Source organism: Passer domesticus, unplaced genomic scaffold (assembly GCF_036417665.1).
Source record: "Passer domesticus isolate bPasDom1 unplaced genomic scaffold, bPasDom1.hap1 HAP1_SCAFFOLD_145, whole genome shotgun sequence".
Classification (NCBI taxonomy): domain Eukaryota; kingdom Metazoa; phylum Chordata; class Aves; order Passeriformes; family Passeridae; genus Passer; species Passer domesticus.
Genome location: NW_026989936.1, coordinates 59,938 through 82,203, shown reverse-complemented (window position 1 = coordinate 82,203; position 22,266 = coordinate 59,938). Strand labels below are relative to the sequence as shown.

The window sequence follows — 22,266 nt, the reverse complement described above, 5'->3', positions numbered from 1 at the left end:
AAGAGGGTGGAATATGCGGCAAGTTCAATACATCAGACTGTTGCCTGCATATTGATGACCATGGTGAAACTATTACTAAAATTACCCAAAACATCAGAAGGGTTCTAGTCCAGAAATGGTTTTCCCTCAATACATCTCAATACTGGAAAAATAGGTTCTCTGGGGAGTGGTGGAAGAAAGCCTTAATTATTTTTGGAGTTTCCTTACTTAGCGTTCTCTTTCTCCCCTGCTTAATCCCATGTTTCATTCATCTAATTACCTCAGTAGTACAAAGCATGTTCGCTAGTCAAAATCTTCAAACGAGGCAACATTCTATGCCTACTGTCAAGAAAATCATAAATCTCAATCCAGTCAAAAGTGATAGGAAAACGGGTAAAAAGGCCCAGCAAGTTTAGATTAATTCTAAACAACTAAACTCTATCAACAAAGAACTTTTACATTTATGTAAATGCAAAAGCCAATGACTAATATAAGAGAAAGAGGGAGGAACTGTCATTTATAAAATCCCTTACATGGCTTTTGCATTTGTGTCTGGTTTATATTTGTAACTATTAATTAGCTTTTGCATTTATAACTGTTTAAAGTTACTAGTTTGATCAAATAAAAGTGTTCAAATTAATGAAGTAAATAATATAAAATCATTATCAAGTTATACTAGCTATTCAGTAGATCCCAACTGAATGTTTAACAGTCCTGTTAAAATAGGTAGCAAAATAAGAACTATATTATTTTTATAATCCTTTGTTCTTAACCTAATTACATTATTTGTAAATTTAATTATCTCTTTTTAGTAGCCTTATACTTTCAAATGTCCCAGTGCAGTTTCCTCTCACCAACAGCATGCAGCATTTTACAGACAATTTCTAACCCACTCCAGGTTGAACTTGATGCCATAGCAACTGTGCGTACTAATGAGAGAGCTTCCCATCAAAAACCTCAGAGAGATCATCCCACCCCAGTGACAGCACACTCTGGGAAAGAAGATCTTACCTCATCATCTACTAGCACCAATCACCAGAGACTATGGGGGCAGAACTGCAAGTACAGACTGAGGGGAGCGAGAACATCAAAGGGGCAGCCTGGCCTGAAGAGCTGTCTTTGCTGTCTTTTACTGTTCCTGGGACTGTGACTTAGCTACAGCAGGGGACCCCACAGTGCAGATTTTGGTCAATATCTCTTTTTAGAGACCTTTTTCCAGATTTGAGGGCAGACTAAGTGCATTCACTGCAATGCCCTTGGGTTCTTGCCTTGGGGCCAGACGCCAGTTCGGCTAGAGGTTTCCTCAATCCTTGGGCCTGGGGCTTTATCCTTTTTTCTTTCTTTCCTTTCTTCTTTTTCCTTACCTCCCCTTTTGTTTTTCCCCTTTAAATAAACACCCTATTTTTGTTCAAATTGCCAAAGCTGTATCTTTTTACCACATTCAGCAAATTTTCAGACTTCTTGTCAGCTCCTTGGAGCAAAGCATGAAATTACTCCACCAAGGCAAGTATGTGTAGTACTCCCTTGTGTTGGCATCAGTTCCCGTGGCAGAACTTGCCTTCCCACTGGACACTCACCTGCGCCTGAGCCTGTGGAGAAGCCCGGCTCCCTCCCCCTCTGCCCACAGCAACACAGACGCTCCCAACCTTTCCCAAGAGCTGCAACACAGCCACAGGCACAGCAGCATCCCCAGCAGTGACACCACTGCTCTGCTCCATTCTGCCCTGCTCTGCTCCTCTAGTCACAGCTGCAAGCCTGTATCTCCACAAGAGGCTGTGGCCTGGAGGCAAGGAAGGAAGAAAACCTTTGCTCACAAACAAACCGTGCCACAAACCCCATCCATGGGTCTTCCCACACAGCAGAAACACCTGACCATTCAGAAGCAAATTTAGAGCTTATTCACAGGGTGAGAACAAAGGGAAGCTTCCAACACAGCAAAGGGTTTATTTATTATAGTATTTATTCTGACTATCGCTCAAAACAAACTACAAACTACAAACTACAGACTACAAACTACAAACTACAACTACAAACAGCAACAAAGGCCTCCTCCAGGGCTAGAATCTTCTGTCGGCCATGAACTGCTGCGTGGCCATGATCAGAGGCGTCAGGGAGGAGGCTGGCTTGGCTGATGTTACAAATGGATGCTGCCCAAAGAGAAAAAGAAGCAATGAACTTCTACTTTCCCCACAGCCTGAAGCAGGCTTTCTCTGCCTGCCAGAAAGATACAGAAAGGAGGGCATTCTGTGCACCTCTCTCTCCACATCCAGGACCTGCCGCCGCTTTGCCTTTACCTGCAGAAGTTCCTGGGCAGACCAGCGCCTGTCCTCGTCCCTCTCCAGGCAGCAGTGCAGAAAGTCTCGCAGCCACGCCGACTGCTGCCTGGGCTTCTGCAGCTTCGGGGGGGCCCCGGTGCTTATCAGCTGTTGAACCTACAGAAGAAGGAAATGCCACACTCTACCTGTCTCCTTCGCATCCCAAACTGCTCACACAGAGCCCATTGGACAAGCTCCACTCTCCAGTGGCACTTTACTCCCTGCCACAGGGTGGCAGATACCTTTCCTAGCCCTACTAAAACAACCCAAAGCCAGAGGCAGCCATAGCCAGTCCAGTAGGCAAAGGCTCTTGCCTTGACCCCTGATTTCACTGGATAATGGAATTAGCAGCAGCTCCATCAGCAAAAGCTTTCCTTCTCTGAGCACTGACACCACCTCTACAGGCGTTTTAAAAGAAGGACTTGGTCTAACTCTACTATTTCCAAGGATTATTCCATAAAATGCAGCTCAGCACTGCTCACTGCTCCCTTAGGCAAAGCTTCTGCCAAGCAAAAGGCATCCTGATTTTTAGGTGCTGTCCATGCACAAAAATGGCAAGGGGATGATATGGCCAAGAAGCATAAGAGAGTGTGCAGCCTGGGACGTATCATTTTCAGTTCTTGGCAAGCTTTCCAGGCAGAAGGATGGGAGCAGATTTTGTTAGGGTGACAGTAGTGTCTGAGAGCAGCTGCAGAGTACCGTGCGGGAGGTTTTCATCAGGTACGGAGGCGCTCCTTCCACCATCTCGATCCCCACAATGCCAAAGGACCAGATGTCCACTTTGGGGCCGTAGGGCTTCCTGGTGAAAATTTCTGGCGCCATCCAGTAAGTCGTTCCAACAGCTGATCTCCATTTGTTCTGCTCAGCAGTAAGCTGAGCAGCAAGGCCAAAATCAGCTGAGGAGGAAAAACCACTCTGATCAAGCCAGCGTGACTTAGGAAAGCAAACAAAAGAAATCCCCACTGTACCAATGTCCAAGAAGGCAGTGTGGAACCCAGCTGTAAAGGGGCCATTCCTCAGGCCTGCAGCCAAGGAAATACGGAATTGGCCACTTAGCAAAAGCCCCCAGTTTCAGGCAGTGGCTTTTAGTCCCCTGAAGCTATTAGACTGTAACTGCCTTGCTTGGGAAGGGACACACACAACCCAAAGCCACTCCTGGGCCCTTCTTCCCATTAACACCTCCCTGCACCTTGTGGCTGTGCTCTGTGCTTGCAGCAGGGCAGCCTGCACTGCCACAGGCCCCACTGCAGGGAACTGGAGCCACCCAAAGGCAGCCCCACACCGCAGCCCGCCACGGCTGAGCCTGGCCAGCAACACCCACCCAACCTGACTGATCCATCCAAGCCCAGGAGAATGTTGTGGCTTTTGATATCGCGGTGGATCACTTGATTGGAGTGCAGGAAATCCAGGCCTTGCAGGCACTGAGAGAGGAAAAAGAAACACAAGCCTAAGTGGATTTCATCCCACAAGCAGGGAAGTGGCACATCTGCAACACTGACTTCCTGGGAGATGGTGAGCCATGGCAGGACAGGCTGCTGGCAAGGGCAAGAGCCTGCTGCTCCACCACGAGAACAGCAGTGCCTTTCTAAGTGAGGGTGTGTTTGCTTCTGAAAGAGAAAGGGCAATTGTTCCTCTGGCCAGTGCCCTGCAAACACAGGCTGAAGGAGCCCTGCTGCAGTGGCTGTGCTCTCTCCAGCCAGACAGCAGTGGATGCCTTTGCAAACACCACTTTGGGTGCAAGGCTCTCCTTTGAGGCTGAGCTCTGGGAGACTCCTGTCAGTATCTCTTTGTCTTTGCCCCTTGCTTCACTTTGCACCACCAGTGCCTTTGCCCTTACAGGGAAGGAATGCAGCACACACAGGCTCCAGGCAAGTGTTTAGAGAGGCAAAGACAAACACACTAGAAGAAGGGCAGGGACACTGGCAGGCACTTCAGATGCTCTTGCTACTGCCAAGGACATAAGAGAAAGGCTTGGAAGATGAAATCTCTCCTCTCCTTGTCACCCATTTGGAAGGACCATTCCGACCAAGCCATGGGAAGCACAAGTGCCATCCCTTACCTCCCGAGAGACAGCTGCTATCTCTCCTTCTTCCATGCGAGTCTCCCTAATGACATCGTGTAAAGAACCTCCGTCCATGTATTCCATCACCAGCCAGAGTTCCTCGTCCACCAGGTAGCTGAAAGGAGCAAACCACAGCCTGGAGATGAACACACACACAACCTGATGGATTCTTGTTTCTGTGTCTCTCTCAGAGGAACACAGGAGGAAGTGAGTAGTCATTCACTACGCTCTGCAGGACTTGAACTCTGTGCAGTTTAAAAGACTGCTTGGTATCCACACCAATGCAACAGGCCAAGGGAAATACAATAGACAGTGCTTTGTCAGCACTTCAGACCCAGGGGAAAAATCAACCCCCAAACCCAACAAAACAATGTGGAGAGAGAACAGGAACTTGGAGGCTGTTGGCTCAGTAAGACAGGGCCAAGTCCTGTCTTTGAAAGCGTCCTTCACACTAGGTATGCCAGGAAAGATGAATGCAGCCCCAATGCAATCTCCTCCCAAGACGCTGTAAATCAGCCCAGAAACAGCAATTAACAGCTCCATCCTCTTTTGCCAGCGCCCAAAGGAGTGGTTGAACCTCTGGCTTGCAGGATGAGAATGACCTTTCATGGCAGGACAGCAGAACCACTCACCTATCTACAAAGTTCACAAGGTTGGCATTCTTACTGCCACGCATGACCTGGATTTCATTCAGGCACAGTTCGCTGCTGCTCTCTTGCAGGAGACTAATTTTCTTGATGGCCACCTAAAACAACATGGAAAGCCATGAAAAAAAGAAGTCTGTGGCACAGGTCCACAAGGGGAAGATGGAGACAGTGATTATGGGATGACAGCAGCCCCAGCTGGGCTGCGCCAAACTGCCTTGTGACTGGACATCAGACCCTGTGCTTGGGCACCTCCCAGGACAGAGAGACAGATATCCTTTGCCCTGTAAACCTGGGAGAAACATGGTCTAAGCTCTCCACATCAAAGCTCTAACAACACTCACTGTGCCCACTGTCTTCCCCCAGGGCCTTACTTTATCAATCCCATTGTCATTGACACACCTCTTGCAAGCAGGAAGCCATTTTTGTGCTGGTAAAGATGGAGCAGAACTGCTGGGAAACCTTGGGCACTTCTAGGGGGCTTGATCATTACTCCAGCAACCACTGGCATTCTCCATTGCACAACTACAAAGCAAATTCTTACAGACATGACTGATAAAATGGTGTCCTATGAAAATCATGAGGGTTATTCCCCATAAGAAACACAACCCTACATATTTCACAGAAAAAATGCTGTGATGATGAAAACATCATTAAGGACACCTCCAAAAAAGACAATCCTAGCACTTCCTCACTTCAGGAATTTGCATTTTATTCCACTAAAATACTTTACTTCACACCACTAATATTAGCAATTACTGCCTGACTGTAAAAAGAAATAAGCCATGCCTTGATCCTCTAGGGATGTACACCAGGCTCTGAGCAGGGCTTAGGCCCTTGACAGACTCCTTGCACACCTCTCTCTCTAAGCACAGATCCCAAGGGCAGCACTGCAGGTGGCTGCAGAACTACCAGCACCATTCCCATGTATTGGCTAACAGCCTGAAATGAGAATTCAGGAATGCTGCAGCCCCAAAGAGCAGTGCCATGCTCTGAGACACCACCTGGGCACTTAGACCCAGCCCTGTGTCCTCCTCTGAACGATACCACTTGGCCTCCTTGCATCCCCTGGGGCAGCTGAAAAGGACAAAATCTGTCCCCACTGTATTTGGCAGGAAGACACTGCTCTGCACTCCATTTACCTTTGCAGCAAAGCTCTGCTGGCGAGCCAAAGCTCAGCCACAGCTCACAGCAGAGGGGAGGGCACTCGAGAGCTGCAGAAGCTGCGATGCTGCTTGAGGCTTACCTCTTCTCCTGTGACAGTCTCCACTGCCATGCACACAGTGCCGAAACCCCTAGAAACAAAACAGCAGTGGAGAAAGAAATCCTTTAGTCCCTGCAAGTGCAAAACACTGCAGCCCAACAGGAAAAAAGTCCTGGGGAAAACAGTAAATGGAACACCACAGATTCTTCTCTGGGTTTTTTCTCCCTTTTCTCTTTTTCTAGCTGTGCATGTGTCTGATTCTTCCAGGAATTTGCCGGTTGGGTCTCCTTACACCTCTCCTTGGAGTCTGTCTGCCAAACTCAAGCAGACACAGATCCCTTTTCCAGCTTGCAAGGAAAACAGTGTCCAGCCACAGCCAGAGCAGGCAAAGCCTTCCATTGCTGCATACACAAATGGAGAAGTCCTCAAAACACAGGATCCTTAGGCAGCTGTGTTCTGGGTCCAGAGCCATTGGCAGCTGCTTCTCTTCAGTGCACCAACCACTGGAAGGACTCTACTCTTCTGGTGACTTCTTGTACATTTGGCTTCTGTTCTGGGGTGACGTTATGATGCTTGTACCCCCAGTCACCTGTTCTGTTTATGCTGGATGTTATATTCTGTGCCTCCAAGACTGGATCAGACAGTAGGGGCCGGGAGAAGAGGGAGCACAGAGTTTTGTTATCAGCTGCACTCTCCCCCGCAGTCTGCTGGAACACAGAACTCCAGTGTTGTTGTCTGGGCACAGACAGGGCTGAACACCACACTCCTTTTGCTTTTTAGTTAGATAGTTAGTTTAGCTAGCTAAGGCAGTCTGAATTTTCCCTTTACTGTTTTTCTTTCCCTTTTCTTGGAACCATTCGAACCTGCTCCAGACTGGGACCCGGCAAAACACTGAGAGCTCACACTTTGTAGCCCACCAGGGCCTACTCTGCAGCCTTTCCCAGCACTGGAGGGACAAATAACAAAGTGACAACCCCCAGGAGAGACTTTCTGAACTTGCCATCTCTTCAGAGCAGGAAATGAGTTTTGTCATCCATGATTGTTCATTTTGTATGCTGGGGAGTGCTTTGCCTGTTAAACAAACAACTTCTTTCCACTTCTGTCCGAGGAAATTTTCCCTAATCGGCTGGGGGCAGTGGCCAAGTGGATTTGCTTTCTGGAGGTTTCTTGCCAAATTCGCCCTGAATCAGGACAGCTTACCCAGAGAAAATGCTGCAAGTCAATCCCATCTACAGTCAGCAGAGCTGGCTTTCAAGGGGAACAGCTTGGTGGATTCTTTGCAGCAAAGGCCTAAAGCCCACAGGATCCACGAGGGGTCTGCCATCAGGCAGATGATGCCTTTTCCTCTAGAGTGCATTGGCACTGGGCATTCCCCTGAATCTTTGTCTTTTGCCATCTCAGCCACAAAAGAGAGCTGCTGCTTTCATTTCTGCTTTTGGCTTCTACACTAGGTGGTGGTCATCCTGACCACTGAATCTTGTTTTCAGCAAAATACTGGAAAGAAATGTTACCAAGAGCTGTTCCCTGACAGCTGTCAGCTGCTAACTTGACCTTTGAGGCAATGAGGTTTCTCCTCCTTTCATTCCCACATATTCTGTACTGTTTCAAGACACTCAAAAATTATTTCTCCTACGAAAAGCGGCAAACAGGTGCAAACACACTTGAGGGACAGGAGATCTGCCAAGTGCTGCTCTTTACCACAGACAAGACATTGCCAGCATCCAGGTGCCTCTGCTGTGCCTTTGGACAACAGCTATAAATGCTGGCCAGCACTGAGAGATCACCTGGCATCTTCTTAACCCAGTGTATGAACAGCTTTGGAGCTTGCCTGATGTCACTCTGGGGAGATGGGACACCAGCAAAACACACTGCCCCTCCCTTTGAAGAAGGAACTGTGGCTGCACTCACCCTTTGCCAAGAGTTTCCACTTCTGTGTATTTAGCCTCAGGATCTCCCTCGCTCACCAGCATCTCTGTAAAAATCCCAAGGAAAGATGCTCACTTCAAAAGAGATCCCACCCTGCAGCAGGTCACAAAGGCAGCCCCACTCTCTGGGACACTGGGCCCTTTCAACTCAGTCAGTCGGGAAACAACAACACCACCACACCAGCACCACCTCAAAAACAGCAGCAGCAAGACAAGCAGCCCTGCAGCACAGATAGCCAGCACAAAACTAATAGTCTAAACTGCAATCTAAGCACATGGAGAAATAGTCAGAGGAGACAGGGATCAGAAAACTCTAACCAAGAGAAGTGATTGTTGTCTATAAACATTAAGGGCAGCAGGAAAAACAAAACATTCCTGCTCTTGGCAATGAACACTCTGCGACATTCAACACAAGCTTTCATCCTTGCAAACATCAAAGGCATCTTGGGTTCTGGAATCAATTTTTACCATCAGCTGCCCTCTCCAGAACAGGAAGAATATTGCAAAGTGCTTCCAGCAGAGCCCAGATCTCCAGCTTTAAGCAGGACTTTGCCTAAATAATGCCCTTCAGCCTTTCAGGAGCAGCAGCTCATGTTATAAGCTATTGTGATGGCCTCAGGAATGAGGTCCCTCAGCCTTTAGGACAGGCTGAGTGCTGGAGATGACCTTGGCCGTGCCCACAGCAGCTGGGCCCCACAGGAGCTCCTTGAGGCCTACTCATTCGCGAGGTCACGGCCTCCTGCTCAGCCAGAAACAATCTCTGCTTGGCCTTTTGCCCACAGGGAAGCTCAGGCAAAGCCAAACCAGGCCGAGCTGCTCTCAGAGGCAGGAGCAACACCCCGCTGATCCCTCGCCACCTCAGAGCACAACAACAGGGCCTGTGTGGAGGAGGCCTCAGGACCTGGCACTCAGCTGAGCAGGAGCAGGAGGTGGGACAGCTCATGCTGACACATGCGCACACAAGGCACTGCTCCGGCACACAAGGATCACAAAGGACCTACTCAGCATGGCCAGGCACTTGTCCTCTGTCCTCTCTCGCTGCTGCTCTCTGCTGCCAGACGAGCTGGTCGTGCTCCCGGTGCACGAGCTGCTCGTGCTTGAGCTTCCAGCCTGGGCACTGGAGCCTTCTCCCGAGCCTTCAGCTGCAGCTCGTGCAGGTGCCAGGACAGATTCGATGGAACTCTGGGACAAGAAATGAATTTGGGTCACAAATGTGCCTGGCAGAGATGCCCCTCCCATCCCATTTCAAATGCAAGCCCCTAGGAAGATGCTGCTGGCCACACCCAGGGCTCTTCACCTCTCAGCCTGTGCACCCGCTTCAACAGCTCAAGGCACAAAATCCAAAGGCTGCTTTTATATGACGGACAAAATGACACCAAAGACGCTGCTACCCAAAGCGGGCACTTACTGGTGTTGTTTGCTCCGGCTGTGGGCTGACAGCAGGGCCAGGTTCATTGGCACCTTCCTCCTCTTCAGCCTCTTCCTCGGGTACAGAGGCAGCCAGAGCAGGTGCTGACGCTGCCCTTGTGCTCTGTGGACAGACAGCAGCATGAGGGACAGGAAGAACCTGTCGTTCACCACCTCACCTATATTCAGCTACCAGCCCCGCTGCAGCTCAGCTCTTCCTTTAGCTACTGACTTTAGCTGCTCTGCGGGGAGGGCCAGGTCCCTGCTGGGGACAGTGCCTCCTCATATCCTGCAAGCTTGTGAACTGCATCTTTGCACTGCTCTCCTCACAGGGGACAGGGAGCCTGCACAGCCACTGGCCACCAAGGGCCTCACTTGTACCCCAGGAGCATCCAAAGACATCCTAATGCTACCTCTTGTCTCTTGCTAAGACAAATTCACAGCCCCTTTCAGAACAGTAGGAACCTTCTGCCTAAACAATCCAAGTTCCACTCCCCTTTTCCAGGCCCCACTGACTGGGGGAAGGGCTGGAAAGATTCCGGCCCCCAGCATCTTCAGCCAGGCACAGGAGGTGCTGTCTGATCAGAAATTTGCAGCTATACTTTGCTCCAGGCACAGCACGACCCAGAGCTGCCACTTACTGATGCTGGATGCTCAGGCCCTGCAGTGGCAGCAGGCACAGTTTGGGGAGCATCTTCCTCTTCTTTGGCCTCTTCTGCAGGAAGACACGCAGCCAGAGGATCCTCCGAGGTTGGTGTTGGGCTCTGCAGACAGAGAGCAGTGTGAGGGACAAGTGACCTTCTTTATATTCAGCTCTAGACCCAGATGCACTAAGGAAAAATCATCTGCAGAGAAATGGGATTCTAAGTTGTTCCAGCTCAAATAAAATGGGACAATTAGAGGGGACTGCGCTCTCTTGTGCAGGGGAAATTCTGTCATGGCTTAAAGCACCAAGCAACCCCACTTCCAGCTGCTTAAAAGCTCTGAAAAGGAACTGGAGAAAACAGCCTGGGCTCCTCCTCCTGCTGCTGCTGCTCTTGCTGCAAAGGGTCTGGACTGTAGTTTCATTCATCCAACCAGGCTGGCACTGGACTGCAACAGGCCCAGCTCACAGCTTGCTCCACAATTGTCAAATGCTACCAAAGCCAGAGGCTCCTTTCCCACTCACCCAAAGACCGGATTCTCTCCAGGCACGGGTGATGTGACCTGCAACACACAAGGGAAAAAAACAATCAGATGCTGTAAGAAAACTGCCTGTGCTGGGCAAGCCCACAAAAAGTCAACCCAAAGACAGAGCATTCTGCTTTCACTACACCACTCCATCTGCAACCCCTGTGTCACACAGCAAGCAAGTCAACAGCACAAAATATTGCCTGGTATCTACCTTCTGTCCTCTGTGGCCACTCAACCCATAGAAACTTGAGACTCAGAAAGGCCCAGTGGTTCTGTAACAATCATTGCTTCTGCCCCACCCAGCAGGAGCTACAGCTCCTCCCTTTCCTGTGCTTCAGTTTTCTCAAGAGATTGCATGCAGCAATTGCCATGAGCTCACTGAAAACCATTCCCCAGAAAAGCTCCACCCAAGTGCCCCTTAGCCAGGGTGGCAGTTCTATCGTGACACAGCACAGGAACAGCTCTAGGGTTCGGGAGCATACAAGAACTCCTCTGAAATGTCTATCTCAGAGGCCTTTTCCAAGCTGATTCTGTGACTTCATCACAGAACAAATGGCTCTTTTAGTGTGCAGGAAGTGTCAAGGTCCACAGGCACATGCTGGGATGAGGGAATGCAGACAAAAAGACTTGAACTGAGGGACTTTCCCTCAGTCCTGGAGAGCAGTGCACAGCTTTTACAAGGACTCCTGACAAGCTCTCCAACTCTTCCTATCTTAGAAGTTGTCTTCCTTGAGCTAGCAAACTGAGGAGACTCTAAACTCCATAGCCACAGGCTGTGCCATGGGAGGAGTGGAATCCCTGCAGGCCACATTACAAATGCTGCCCACTCCCCACTGGCTAGAGACACCCCCTTCTTGGCTGGAGCTGTTGACAGCGGCTTTACCCAACCAAAGGCCTCTTTGTGGCATTTTGGTTTCCATATGCTGCAACATCTACTTACGTGCCAGGTGGGTGAGAAAGTACCCAGAATAAGCCACGGAAAAAGCCGTGCAAACTGCAGCACACACTCCCTCCATGGCTCGAGCAGCACTGCTCCAGTCTGCACCAGACAACGCCTGTGGGAAAAAACAAAAATACTCTGAGTCCTGCTGGCAGAGACCTCGTCGATCAGCAGGTTCGCCTGCAGTGAGCGTGCCACAGAGCTGCTCTGCACACTAAGCCCTTCTGAGCCTCAGCACAGCAACTTTGCCTTGACAACGCCAGGATGCGGCCGCTGACATCACAATAGCAGCCGCCCTAGGCTGGATTGTGAATTCATGCATAGAACCAGACCTGCTCTACACCTAATGCCAAAAAAAAAGCCTGCAAAGTTCTCCTCTGCTACAAAGCAACACAAAAAGCCCTCCTAGTCCATCACCTGTTGCTCAAGGCATGTAAGAGCAGAAACACACTGAGCCCCTAGAGCCCACACTGAGAAGCTGAGCACTGAGAAGGGACCAGGATGTGAGGAACCACATTAGTGGTCTTTGGCAACTATTTCTGCTGAGCAAAAGCCAGAAGGCTTGTTCCAGCTGGACCTTCCTTCGTTCTAGAAAGCAGCAAACAAGGAGAAGCACTACTTTAATTACATTTAGAAGTTTCTCCTAGGTACAGAGACAAGGTCATGGATCTTTCAGCAGTCTATATTCAAAACATTTTACATCATAGCCATGGGTGGGATTTCAGCAGGGAAATGCCATGACAGAAAATGCAAGGAGGATCATTCTGTCTGACTCACTCTAACAGGGAGACCTTGTGACCAAAGCACCACCACCATTTTTTCCCCCATTTTTGTCCTTCCACAGTATTTGTTAGCACATGGGGCTGAGATGGGTGGCACGGAAGTGACAGCTCTGACACACAGCTGAACCCAGCAGGGCCAGAGTGGCATGTGGGACTGTTTTTCTGCTCCAGCAGAACAAGGCAAGCCAGAGTGGTGACACTGATCCCAAGTGAGTCCAGCCAAGCCAAGTGGAGCCCAGCAGGGTGGTAGGAAGAGGCAGTGAAGCGGCAGATCTCATTCCCACACACATGCCCAGCGTGGCAGACTGATGGCAGCGGCAGTGCCAAACAGAGCTCTGCAGGGACAGAGAGACACCCATCACCATCGCCACTGCCACCATCCCTGCTGCAGAGAGGAAGCAGGAAACTGCCACTGCAGGTGCACAGCTGCTCCAGGCAGCACCAGCAGCCCCCATCTACCATCAGAACCATTCTGTAAGCCCTTGCCATCGTGTCTTTGTTCCAGGGGCCCCATGTGACACTTCACCTTTGTTGCTTAAGCCATTACTCCTTTTGCACAAGTTTCTTCTTATTGTTGTGCACTGTGGTTTTTTTTCCTCACTACATTTCTAACTTTAACATTTTCAGTCTTTCATCTATTGTTTTTTTCCGTTGTTCCCCTCCATTTTCATGAAGAAGGGGAGAGAGGAGAGGCTTTACAAGGACTACCTCAAGAAGAGGACATAGAATGGAGGGAAGGCCTTCGAAAGAATAAACAACCCTCATGCTGCCGCTTTTGCAAGGAATAAATGTCCAAGTTTCTTAGTATCCAGACACAAATCTGTGGAGTCTTGACAGCCAAGAAGCACAGGAACCTGGACACCTTGTTGTGAGAGACTAGAGGAGATTGCTGGCTCAACACTTTTCAGGGGCTTGTATGTGGGGAAGGGGGCAGATCAAGCCTTGCTCTGGTGAGGCGATGCCCCACTCGGCACGCCCCACACCCCCAGGCCTGTATCCCAGCCCAGCAGTGGCCACTGATCCCTGGCACACCAGAGGCAATGCTCCACACCTGTGTCTGGAGCCCCTAACCCAGCTCCTAAATGGCCAGGTGAGTGGGAGCCCCATGTGGGGGAAGGCCCCAGGAGAGCCAAAGGCTATTTACCTTGGGATATGTGGCCACCACATGTCTTGATCCTACCTCTTCTTGGAATTTCTATCAGCTGAACACCACTGGAACCAGGAGTGATAGCTATGTTGGTTCCTTTCTGTCATTCTCTCTTTCTCTTTCTTCTCCCTTTTCCCTGCTCTCAGATGTTTGAGTAATTTAAAATCTTAACAGGCTTAATGATCTAAATCTAACTCAATTAACACATTTTGTTTGGTTGATTGGGCTAAGTTAATGCTTTGTAAAATATTCTCTGTTATGTTTAATTTTTTTACCTTTCAAGTTCTCTGATTTTTGAAAGTTGACAGTGAAGGTTTTTTGTTGTTCCAATCTCTTGAGAACATCTCATCAGTATTTTTCCTGCTTTTCTATCTCAAGAGTACAGGAACAAGTTTAAGTCCTTTTACAGTGTCCCACAGAGCAACATTTTTGGGGCCTTACATTTTAATTGGCACAGCAGGCAGGGTACTCTTGAGGTGACTTGAGCCTTTTATACAGCATTAAGTGCTCGTGCCATAATAAAGGAGAAATAAATTTTCAGTCAAAGCTGCTCTTTTCTGGCAGGAAAGTAATGGATTTGCACCCAGAAACTGATCTGAACTGCTCTCCACTGACACACTTGCTAAAAGCTTACATAGAAAGCTTGTCCAGCACTAAAGAGAGATGGGGATGGAGAGAAACTAGCACCATCCACAGTTTCTTCTGGAGAAAACATGAACTTTTTTAGAAGAAAATTAAAAACTCCCAGTAAAGGACCATGCCTGGTATCCATATGCATGGAGGATTGACTCAGAGCTGTATGGTGCCCATCAGCTAGAAAAGGAGCTTGTCCTGGGTTGACTATATGATGCTTTTATCCCCAATTGTCTTGTTCTGTTTATACCGAATAATAAGTTTTACACCTTTAAGTCTCTCTTCCAGACAGTGAAGAGGGGAGGGAAGAAGCGCGCAGTTTGTTTTCAGACTGCTCTCACTCCTCCACATTCCTGCTCCTGGACTGTGTTGTCTGCGGATGGACAGACAGCCGGACAGAGCTCCTTTTTCCCCTTTTCCTTGCTTTTAGTTAGTTTTAGCTAGCTGAGGCAAAGAAGTTCTCCGGATTGTGATTTTTTTCCTTTTTTCTTGGACCTGTTCAAGCCTGCTCTGGACTGAACACCCAGAAGAGCACCGGCAGCTCCACCTGTGGCCCCTGGCCAGGCCTGGGCCGCGGCGTTTCCAGCACCAGAGACTGGTCAAAGACTGAGTGAGCCGAGCTGCAACCCAGGGAGGGGACTGTTCTGAGTTTGCTTTTCCTTGGATTGTTTAATATTGTTTTATTGTTTAATATTGTTTGGTTTCTATTGCTTAATAAACAGGTTTCTTTCCACTTTTCTCCAAGGAGATATCTTCTCCCGAACTGGTTGGAGGGGGGAGGGGCAATTGAATCTGCTTTTGTAGAGAAGCCCCTTTGGGGGTTATCTCCCAAACTTGCCCTAAACCAGGACAGAGCTGCATCAGCTGAAAATTGCTGTGCCTGAAAGAATAGCCAGCCTCAGGCCAGAGCAGGAATTGAATGCCAGGATGAAGCCAGCCCCCAAACCATGAGAAACCAGTGAAACACGCTCCTCCAAAGCCAAAGAGCTTTAGAGTTGCAATTTAACACTGCTGGGGAAGGTCTGGAAGCAGTGTTTTCCAGACTCCAGGAACAGCCAGGCCTTCCTGACTGCAAGATCAGCCCCACAGCCCTTGGGAGGGCTTTAGTGCCTCAAAGTCCAACCCCGCCCCTAACCCTAAACTCTCCCCACCCCTACAAAATACTGAGGCAGGATGCCCCAAAAGTGATGTCACCTTCCTCTGCTCCCTGGAGGAGAGGTTCGGCTCTGCAAAGCCAATCTTCTTCCCTCCTTCTCATCCCAAGCCCTTCCTGCTGATAAAGAAGGAATTGGCTTATCAGGATGCAGTGTCTGGCAGTGATACCTCATTCTGCAACAGAAGTGGTAGAATTACATGAGAAAATTAGAAATGATCCCAAAGAAAATGAAATGGAGAATGTTTTGCGAATTGGATTTGGGGAAATGAAATAGAACTTTTGGAGAAGGAAGCACATGGTGAAAATCCCTGGTCTTTTGCCCGGGGAACAACCTATGATGTGACAAGTTTGGACCCCTTGCAGGGGAGAGAACCCCATGCAATGCATGAGAAACAGCTGATGCCCGTTGACCTTCCTCTGTGTTATTGTAAGTTACTTCAACATTTAAGGATCAAAACTGAGAAAACAAAATCTTGGCACCACCTCCAAAAAGTTATGGTTGTTGATAGAAGGTGGTGGATTGAAATATCTCCAGAGGCTCTCTGGAAAGAAAATGGGGATTAAATGGGGACTCAGTTTCCCTGGATTCTTAATGAAGCTTTGCAAACTGCTCCTGCCCTGCCTCCTTCTGGCAGCCCTGGCTATTGAGCCTTCTCTGCCACCAAAGGCTGGAAGCCAAAATGCTGCTGCTAAAGCATAACCCTTAGGAGAAAATGATTTTATCATCGTGCAAGTTTGTTGTTTTGGTCTCAATAACAAGCCTGAATGTTCAAGAACATCCTCACTAGTCAGGAGACTGGGTGTACATCCAGACCCGGAATGGAGAGCCACTTAACCAGAAGTGGAAAGGACTTTTGATCCCATGGCTGTGAGATTTACAGCTGGACACTCCTAAATTATGTGATTAAAGTTAGCTCTGGACACATGAAATTGTATTGGACAGTCCAGTAAATGTAACTCTGCTGCAAATAAAGCTGCAATGGACATTTCTAAAGTGAAAAACATTAAATGTTTTCTCTTTTTGCCCATTTCCAGAGCAGTGTCCCTGGTATGGCAGCAAGGCTGTTTGTTCCTGAATTAGTCAACCATCCTGGCAGGACCATGTACCTAATGACTACAATAGCAAGTATGGCCTTGAGTGCCAGAGGGGTAAGAGACCAAGAAAGAAAAGAGAGCCATGTCTGTAGGAGTGTGCACCCTAATGGCAGAGTGGCAAAACTAGCCTTTGTCCCCCAGAAAAGGAAAGAAGGCCAGAAGTTTCTCTCAAGGATTAGGTGAAAAGCCACCTCATGGGACCTCAGGGACTTCACCAAATACTTGAGGACATCTAATTGGATAGAAGCCAAAAAGTGCCACTTGATCCATCAGGGAGAAAAAGAAGAGAAGAAAAGAGCTAAGTGCTTTTGTGAGGTGTTTTTACCAGGAGCGGACTGCTGCACCTGGCTCGAGTTTTCCTCTTTGTTATTATGCCTTTTATTCAACCTTTTTGTTTCTAACACTGCAGCAGAAGTCATCCTGCTAATTTTATGCCTCCAGAGTAATAGATTAGCTGTCCTTGGGTGTATTATATTTCTTTTGAGGGCTTATGAGACCTGGCTAAGAAAAAGAAACATAATAGAGCAGAGCTGGGCAGCAGCTGGGGGTACTACAGTGCACTCACAGCCACCTGCCAACGCAGCTGGCCAAAACTAAAACAAGCAAACAGAAGCAAAACCAAACAGACCAACCCTCAAATAATTTTTAAAAACTAAAAAAAAAAAAAAAACCCACCAACAAAACAACCAAACACTACAGGTGCTTGGCCTAATGGCCTGGTTACTAATAACCTAAGAAAACAACTGTTAAAGATGACACCTGGGACACCAGCTGGCCAGAGCCAATTCCCAGCTATCCCATAACTTGCCTTTCTGTGCAAGCACAGAGGTTTCAGTTGCCCACTTTTCAGAGAGAGGAGCCTGCCAGACCAGCTTGAACATTCAGCAATGTCTACTTGAATGATCTAAAGCTTCCAGTCCAGAAGCCCAAGCTTATGAAGTGTGATTCTTCCTTTAATTTCCTAGATTCAAAACTGATTCTTCAGATCTATGCATGAGACAGTTCTCCAGATCTACTGAGGACATGGAATGGTTTGGAAAGCAAACTAAGGAACAAGGCAAAAAACCAAATTTTACAGGACCAGGCAGAAAATGCTAAGAGGAAAAAGGGCAATTGTGTTTTTATTCCATCCTTATTAGCTATAACTTGCAATTGCTGTGGGGTAGTTAAGAGTTTATTCAGGTTGACAACTTGAGTCAAAAGTTTATTTCATTCCTGAAGCTGCAGACTTGAAATGCTTCAAGTTCTTACATCCCAGGGGAATCCTGTATGCAAAATACTTGAAAACACATTTTTTATCAGAAAGAAAAAGAGATTTAAGCGTTGTTGCAAGTGTTTTATATATTCATAGAAATCTCAAACTACTAGGTTAATTCCTGAGACTATTTTTATCTTTTGCTCTTGTGCTTATTGTTGTCTTATTTGATATTCTCTTACTGCTTGTAACCCACACTAATCCTATCTCACTGCATGCAATAATAAAGCAAAGAATTACCTAAGGGATGAAAAGAAGGCATTCCTCACTATCTTGCATAAGGAGGAAAACCGAACATTTCAAAGACTTCAACAACTCATTTCTCTGAATAGGAGCAAAGAAATAAAAGGCAGAAAGCTTTAACCACTCCACAAATTCCAGCTCAAGTAAGAAGCTCACAAAGGGCACTAAGGCAGGGAGACATGTGGACACATGCACACCATCACCTCCTCTGACAAAAATGAACCTGTTTCACAGCACCAGGCAGTTCATAGAGCCAAACTCCTTCCCCAGCCCCATGGGAAAGCAGTGTCAAGGCACAGGAACTGGGAAGTGTCCCAGGGTGCAGAGATAATGCTGCCAGCATTTGAGCCTGCAGCACTGGCTCAGACACACTGAAGTTCACCTGTGAAGAAACTGTACAGCAGTTTCTTCACACTGCTAAGTTTCATGGGGCTGGCTGTATTTTTCACAGCAGCCACTTCAGTACTGGACTGGTGTAGTGAAAAGTTCTGGAGTTCTGTTTCCTCTCTTGTAAATTCCTATTTCTCTTCTTCTTTAGGACACCCACAACTTGAGACACCTCAAGAGGCAGCATTGAATTGCAAGCAGTTCCCAAAGCGAGCTTGTAAAATATGCTCCGTGTTTAGATTATGTAATATGGGGATTTCAAAACTCTGTATTTCCAAAAACCGTTATTTTTCCAGTTAAAAATGCCTGTCAATTAAAAAGCTTAAACTTGGCCAATTTTAACTGCAGAGGAGAATACTCTCTGTCCCAGACCACCACCCAAACACACCTTTGGTTGGATACAGCTCTTGGACCTTTTGGGTAGCTTGACTACAGAATTCAAACATTCTAGAACAGGGGTACAAATACAAATCCTTATGTAAACGTCTGGAAGCAACTAGGAAGTTGTTGGGATGTTCTCATTCTGTAGGAAGAATTAACACAGCAGTAATAGAAATCACCTTTCTCCAGAAGCAGCTCTCACAGCTAGCACACTTCAGACTGCAGCACAAGCAGTTCCTAGGTGTGGAATCTAGTTGTTACATGCCACCAATAGCATGTGGAACTGCTGCAGGAAAACACCACAGACACGTTTTCTTCTTTTTTTCTTTCAGTTCCAAAGGGAGTCAATAAAACCTGGCTGGCTGCCTGGGTAGCTATGTTAACACTAAAAACACTGACCAGGAGAAATGCTTGCAATCACACCACTAGAATCTTTCCCGGAGGAGGGCAATCCTACAGATCAGTGCATGGTCAAAATTGCCCCGAATTCTCATAATGTCCATCTACTCTGGGTACCCTTACTTGGGATTTTTGTTTCTCAGCCCTCACAGAACTGAGAGCTGAGAAAAAGAGAAAAAAACAAGAACAGTCCTTGGGTAAGGGCAATACTGGACTGTCAGGAACTAAAAATAGTTGATAGCATCTGTATCAGGCATTGTTTTTTTACTCTCTACCAGCATCCATTTCAGGTATCCTGATAGCATGATTTAGGATTTTGCAGCTAAATACAATGGGCTGCAATTTGAGACGCCTACAAAAAATAAAACCTTATCAGACTGGTTTTTCACCTAGGTGACAGGTGCAAATTAGAAAATGAAAGGGCCTAGAGATAATTTTAGAAAAATATAGTATTTGCATCAGATTCCAAGGGCATAGAGATGTTGGAGCAGCAAGGAAATGCTCCCAGAAATGTTTGTCTAGCCTGACGAGACCAGCTAGCCAGAGGAACATGAGAGAGCCACTTCTTTTAAAATGTGTACATTACTGAATGCAAGATCCATTGGCCCTTTCAGCTTCTGTTTGCAACAAAAAGTAAGATATTAACTTGTGCTTATGAAGACTATAATTGGACTTCAATGTTGTTGAGATACTCTAAGAGCAAAATACAAAGAAACTGTATTCCATGCCAGTATATGCAGCATTTAGAGTAGCAACTAAATAGTCCTATCTTAGAATTAAATGTTCAGTTCTTCATAAATGCAGTACCTAAACCAGTTAAATCCCACCTACACTCCAGACATCCACCTATACCTGCTTGTGTAAATAGTATTTCCCACTCCACTCCCTATCTCTTCTCTCAGCACAGTCCTCAAGCCCTCAACCAGGCACAAGCCAACTTCTCACCTGGCTGTCAGTAATTACCAAGCAGCTGTTGGTAATTACCTGAGCACCTGCCCCACCCACAGCAGCTGTGCAGGGCCCTGACTGCTGGGAGAACAGGCTTGCAATGCAGACCTGACACCACACCAAAAAAAAAAAAAAAAAAAAAATTTTACAACCTTTCTGAACAATTTCAAACTAATAAAAGATCAGGACATAGAGAGAGACTTGTTTATTCCCTTGAAGAAAAAGTTTATATCCTTCTCTGAGAAGGGAAGTCACAGCTTCTTTTTTGAAGCAGAAGCATGTTTTATGAGCCCACTTTCCTTCCTCGTTTGTCCCTGCTCCCCACGAGGCCACTCACTAGGCATATATAGCAATACCTGTGTCTGAAAACACATCTACATGAGTGCATGACTTGCACTGCAGCAGTTGAAGGCATTGTTTTTATTGCACAAAGATCACAAACCTGTTCTAGAAGAACTGCAGAGTTCTTACTATGGGGCTGTAAGAACCCTGCCAGCACATCTGCTGCTAAAGCAACAATTCCAGCTTTGCAGTGGCTTAAGCGGGCTGAGACAGAAGTGTTGCTCCATCAATGCATAAACCACAACAAAGCAGTGGGGACAAGCCTTTGTTCCAAGTTTGACTGAAGCTTTGGGAAGCAGGTTTGCCTGCAGAGGGCACACAGAAGCATGACACCTTTGCCTCCTGTGCACCTACAATTTCTACACCATCATTATCACTGCTCGGGTGACTGAGCAAGCTGACAGTGTGTGACAGATTGTCTGTCGTGTACAGAAAGTCACAGAAAGAAGAAGGGAGGGAGAAAACACGGAAGATCACAATGCAAAATATGTTGAAGGAGTGTGGCAAGGATTGAGGATTAAGAGACAGAAATAAGAAGAGACCATACCCCTTAACTGTCAAGTGCTGAGGGGAAACTGCAAGTACTTGCATATTTGAGCTCACCACCTGGACTTGCATGCCTTGTCCACATTAACATTATTTCAATAAATTTTCTTTCTGGAGAAGCTGCCAGGTCCCCAGTACCAGTCCTACCTCCCTTCCAGCAGTCTCTGTCTGGGCAGAGTTGAAAATAGATCAGGGATTACCTTATACTCCATAAGCATTCAAGACAGCCAGAGAGCTTCCAGGAAAAAGGCCATAGTGAGTGCCCAGGACAAAGAGATTTTAAGCAAGTGGAAGAAGGAGGTATTGATTGAGGATCACAGTTATCTTGAGGTTTAACTTTTCAAAGGTTTGTTGCTTTTGAAATAGAGATTTTGGAGCTCCCTTGAGTTAGCAATATGAATTAAGCATTTAAATTTTAGCTTGCAGAATTATGTGTTGAATTTTAACCTTTTACTTAAGAAACATCTGTCATAGTACAAAAAGAATAGAAAAATGCAAATATCAGAAGCTTCTTGCATAAAGAACAATACTGGGAGAAGTCCAAGGATGCAGAAACCCAGATAAAGGGCCTCCTCTGTCTCCAAGCTCATCAAGACCGACAGACGTACTCAGATAAGCACCAAGGGACCAAACCACATGCACAAAGGAGAAAAGTTGAAAAGTTCAGCCATAAGGATGACCACTATCTTCGGCCTCAGAGATCACCAAAGACTCCCATGTGACCCCCACCATGAACAAGGCATGCTCAGAAGGGCATGGATCTAATTATCATGCCAGGCGAGGACAGGCGGGGCCAGGGGTTGAATATGCATTAAAAGGTTGAGCAATGCCATCTATATGGAGCACCTTTGTGAGTAAAAGATTGGGCTCAAACCAGGGCTTAAGGCACAAGTTTTCAGGAGAGCTATCTCGCTTGTTCCAGGTGCTGACAATACAGACCCACTTCATAACTACATCAGGTTGTGGAGTCTATTTATTCCACCTATGGCTTCACTTTTCTACTGAAAACTGCAGGTGAGAAAGCCCAGGCAGAAAAGGGAAAGAAAAACCCATGTAAACAAACCCATAGCTCTATACAAGGACAGAAGCAGATTTCATCTTCACCAGGCTCAAGAGACTTGAATTTGCTCTGGCATTCTTCACATTCATTCTCCTGTGGAAGAGCGCGGGGCTCCCCTTACCTGAGAGGAAACGCGCTCTGATCCTGGCTCAGGCACGGGCTGTACAACCTGCGGCCAGTCCCGTGCTGGTGTGGCTGGAACAGCTGCGCTGCGCTGTGAGCTCAGGAGAATGGAGCTGTAGC

At 47.3% G+C, this 22,266-nt stretch overlaps 1 protein-coding gene and 1 long non-coding RNA gene across 4 annotated transcripts; one reads left to right on the top strand and one right to left on the bottom strand.

Annotated features, from left to right (window-relative positions):
• Positions 1-311: 311 nt before the first annotated feature.
• Positions 312-11,929, bottom strand: LOC135291918 (serine/threonine-protein kinase PAK 3-like). The gene is made up of 14 exons (XM_064406160.1): positions 11,908-11,929; positions 11,650-11,870; positions 10,705-10,742; positions 10,178-10,300; positions 9,538-9,660; positions 9,131-9,309; positions 8,113-8,176; positions 6,247-6,295; positions 4,989-5,101; positions 4,354-4,471; positions 3,616-3,715; positions 2,994-3,190; positions 2,274-2,411; positions 312-2,126 (listed from the first exon to the last, which is right to left on the bottom strand). Exons 1-14 carry the CDS (start codon positions 11,927-11,929, stop codon positions 2,037-2,039), a joined length of 1,575 nt encoding a protein of 524 aa, XP_064262230.1. The 3' UTR covers positions 312-2,036.
• Positions 11,930-11,945: 16 nt separating this feature from the next.
• LOC135291917 (uncharacterized) lies at positions 11,946-14,746 on the top strand. Of its 3 annotated transcripts, none has more exons than XR_010354562.1 (3): positions 11,946-12,640; positions 13,107-13,521; positions 14,143-14,746. It is a non-coding gene; the product is annotated as an uncharacterized LOC135291917 (long non-coding RNA). The 3 variants fall into 3 exon arrangements; XR_010354561.1 differs by having other exon boundaries at positions 11,946-12,905; positions 13,110-13,521; XR_010354560.1 differs by having other exon boundaries at positions 11,946-12,905; positions 14,143-14,745.
• The last annotated feature ends 7,520 nt before the right edge of the window (positions 14,747-22,266 follow it).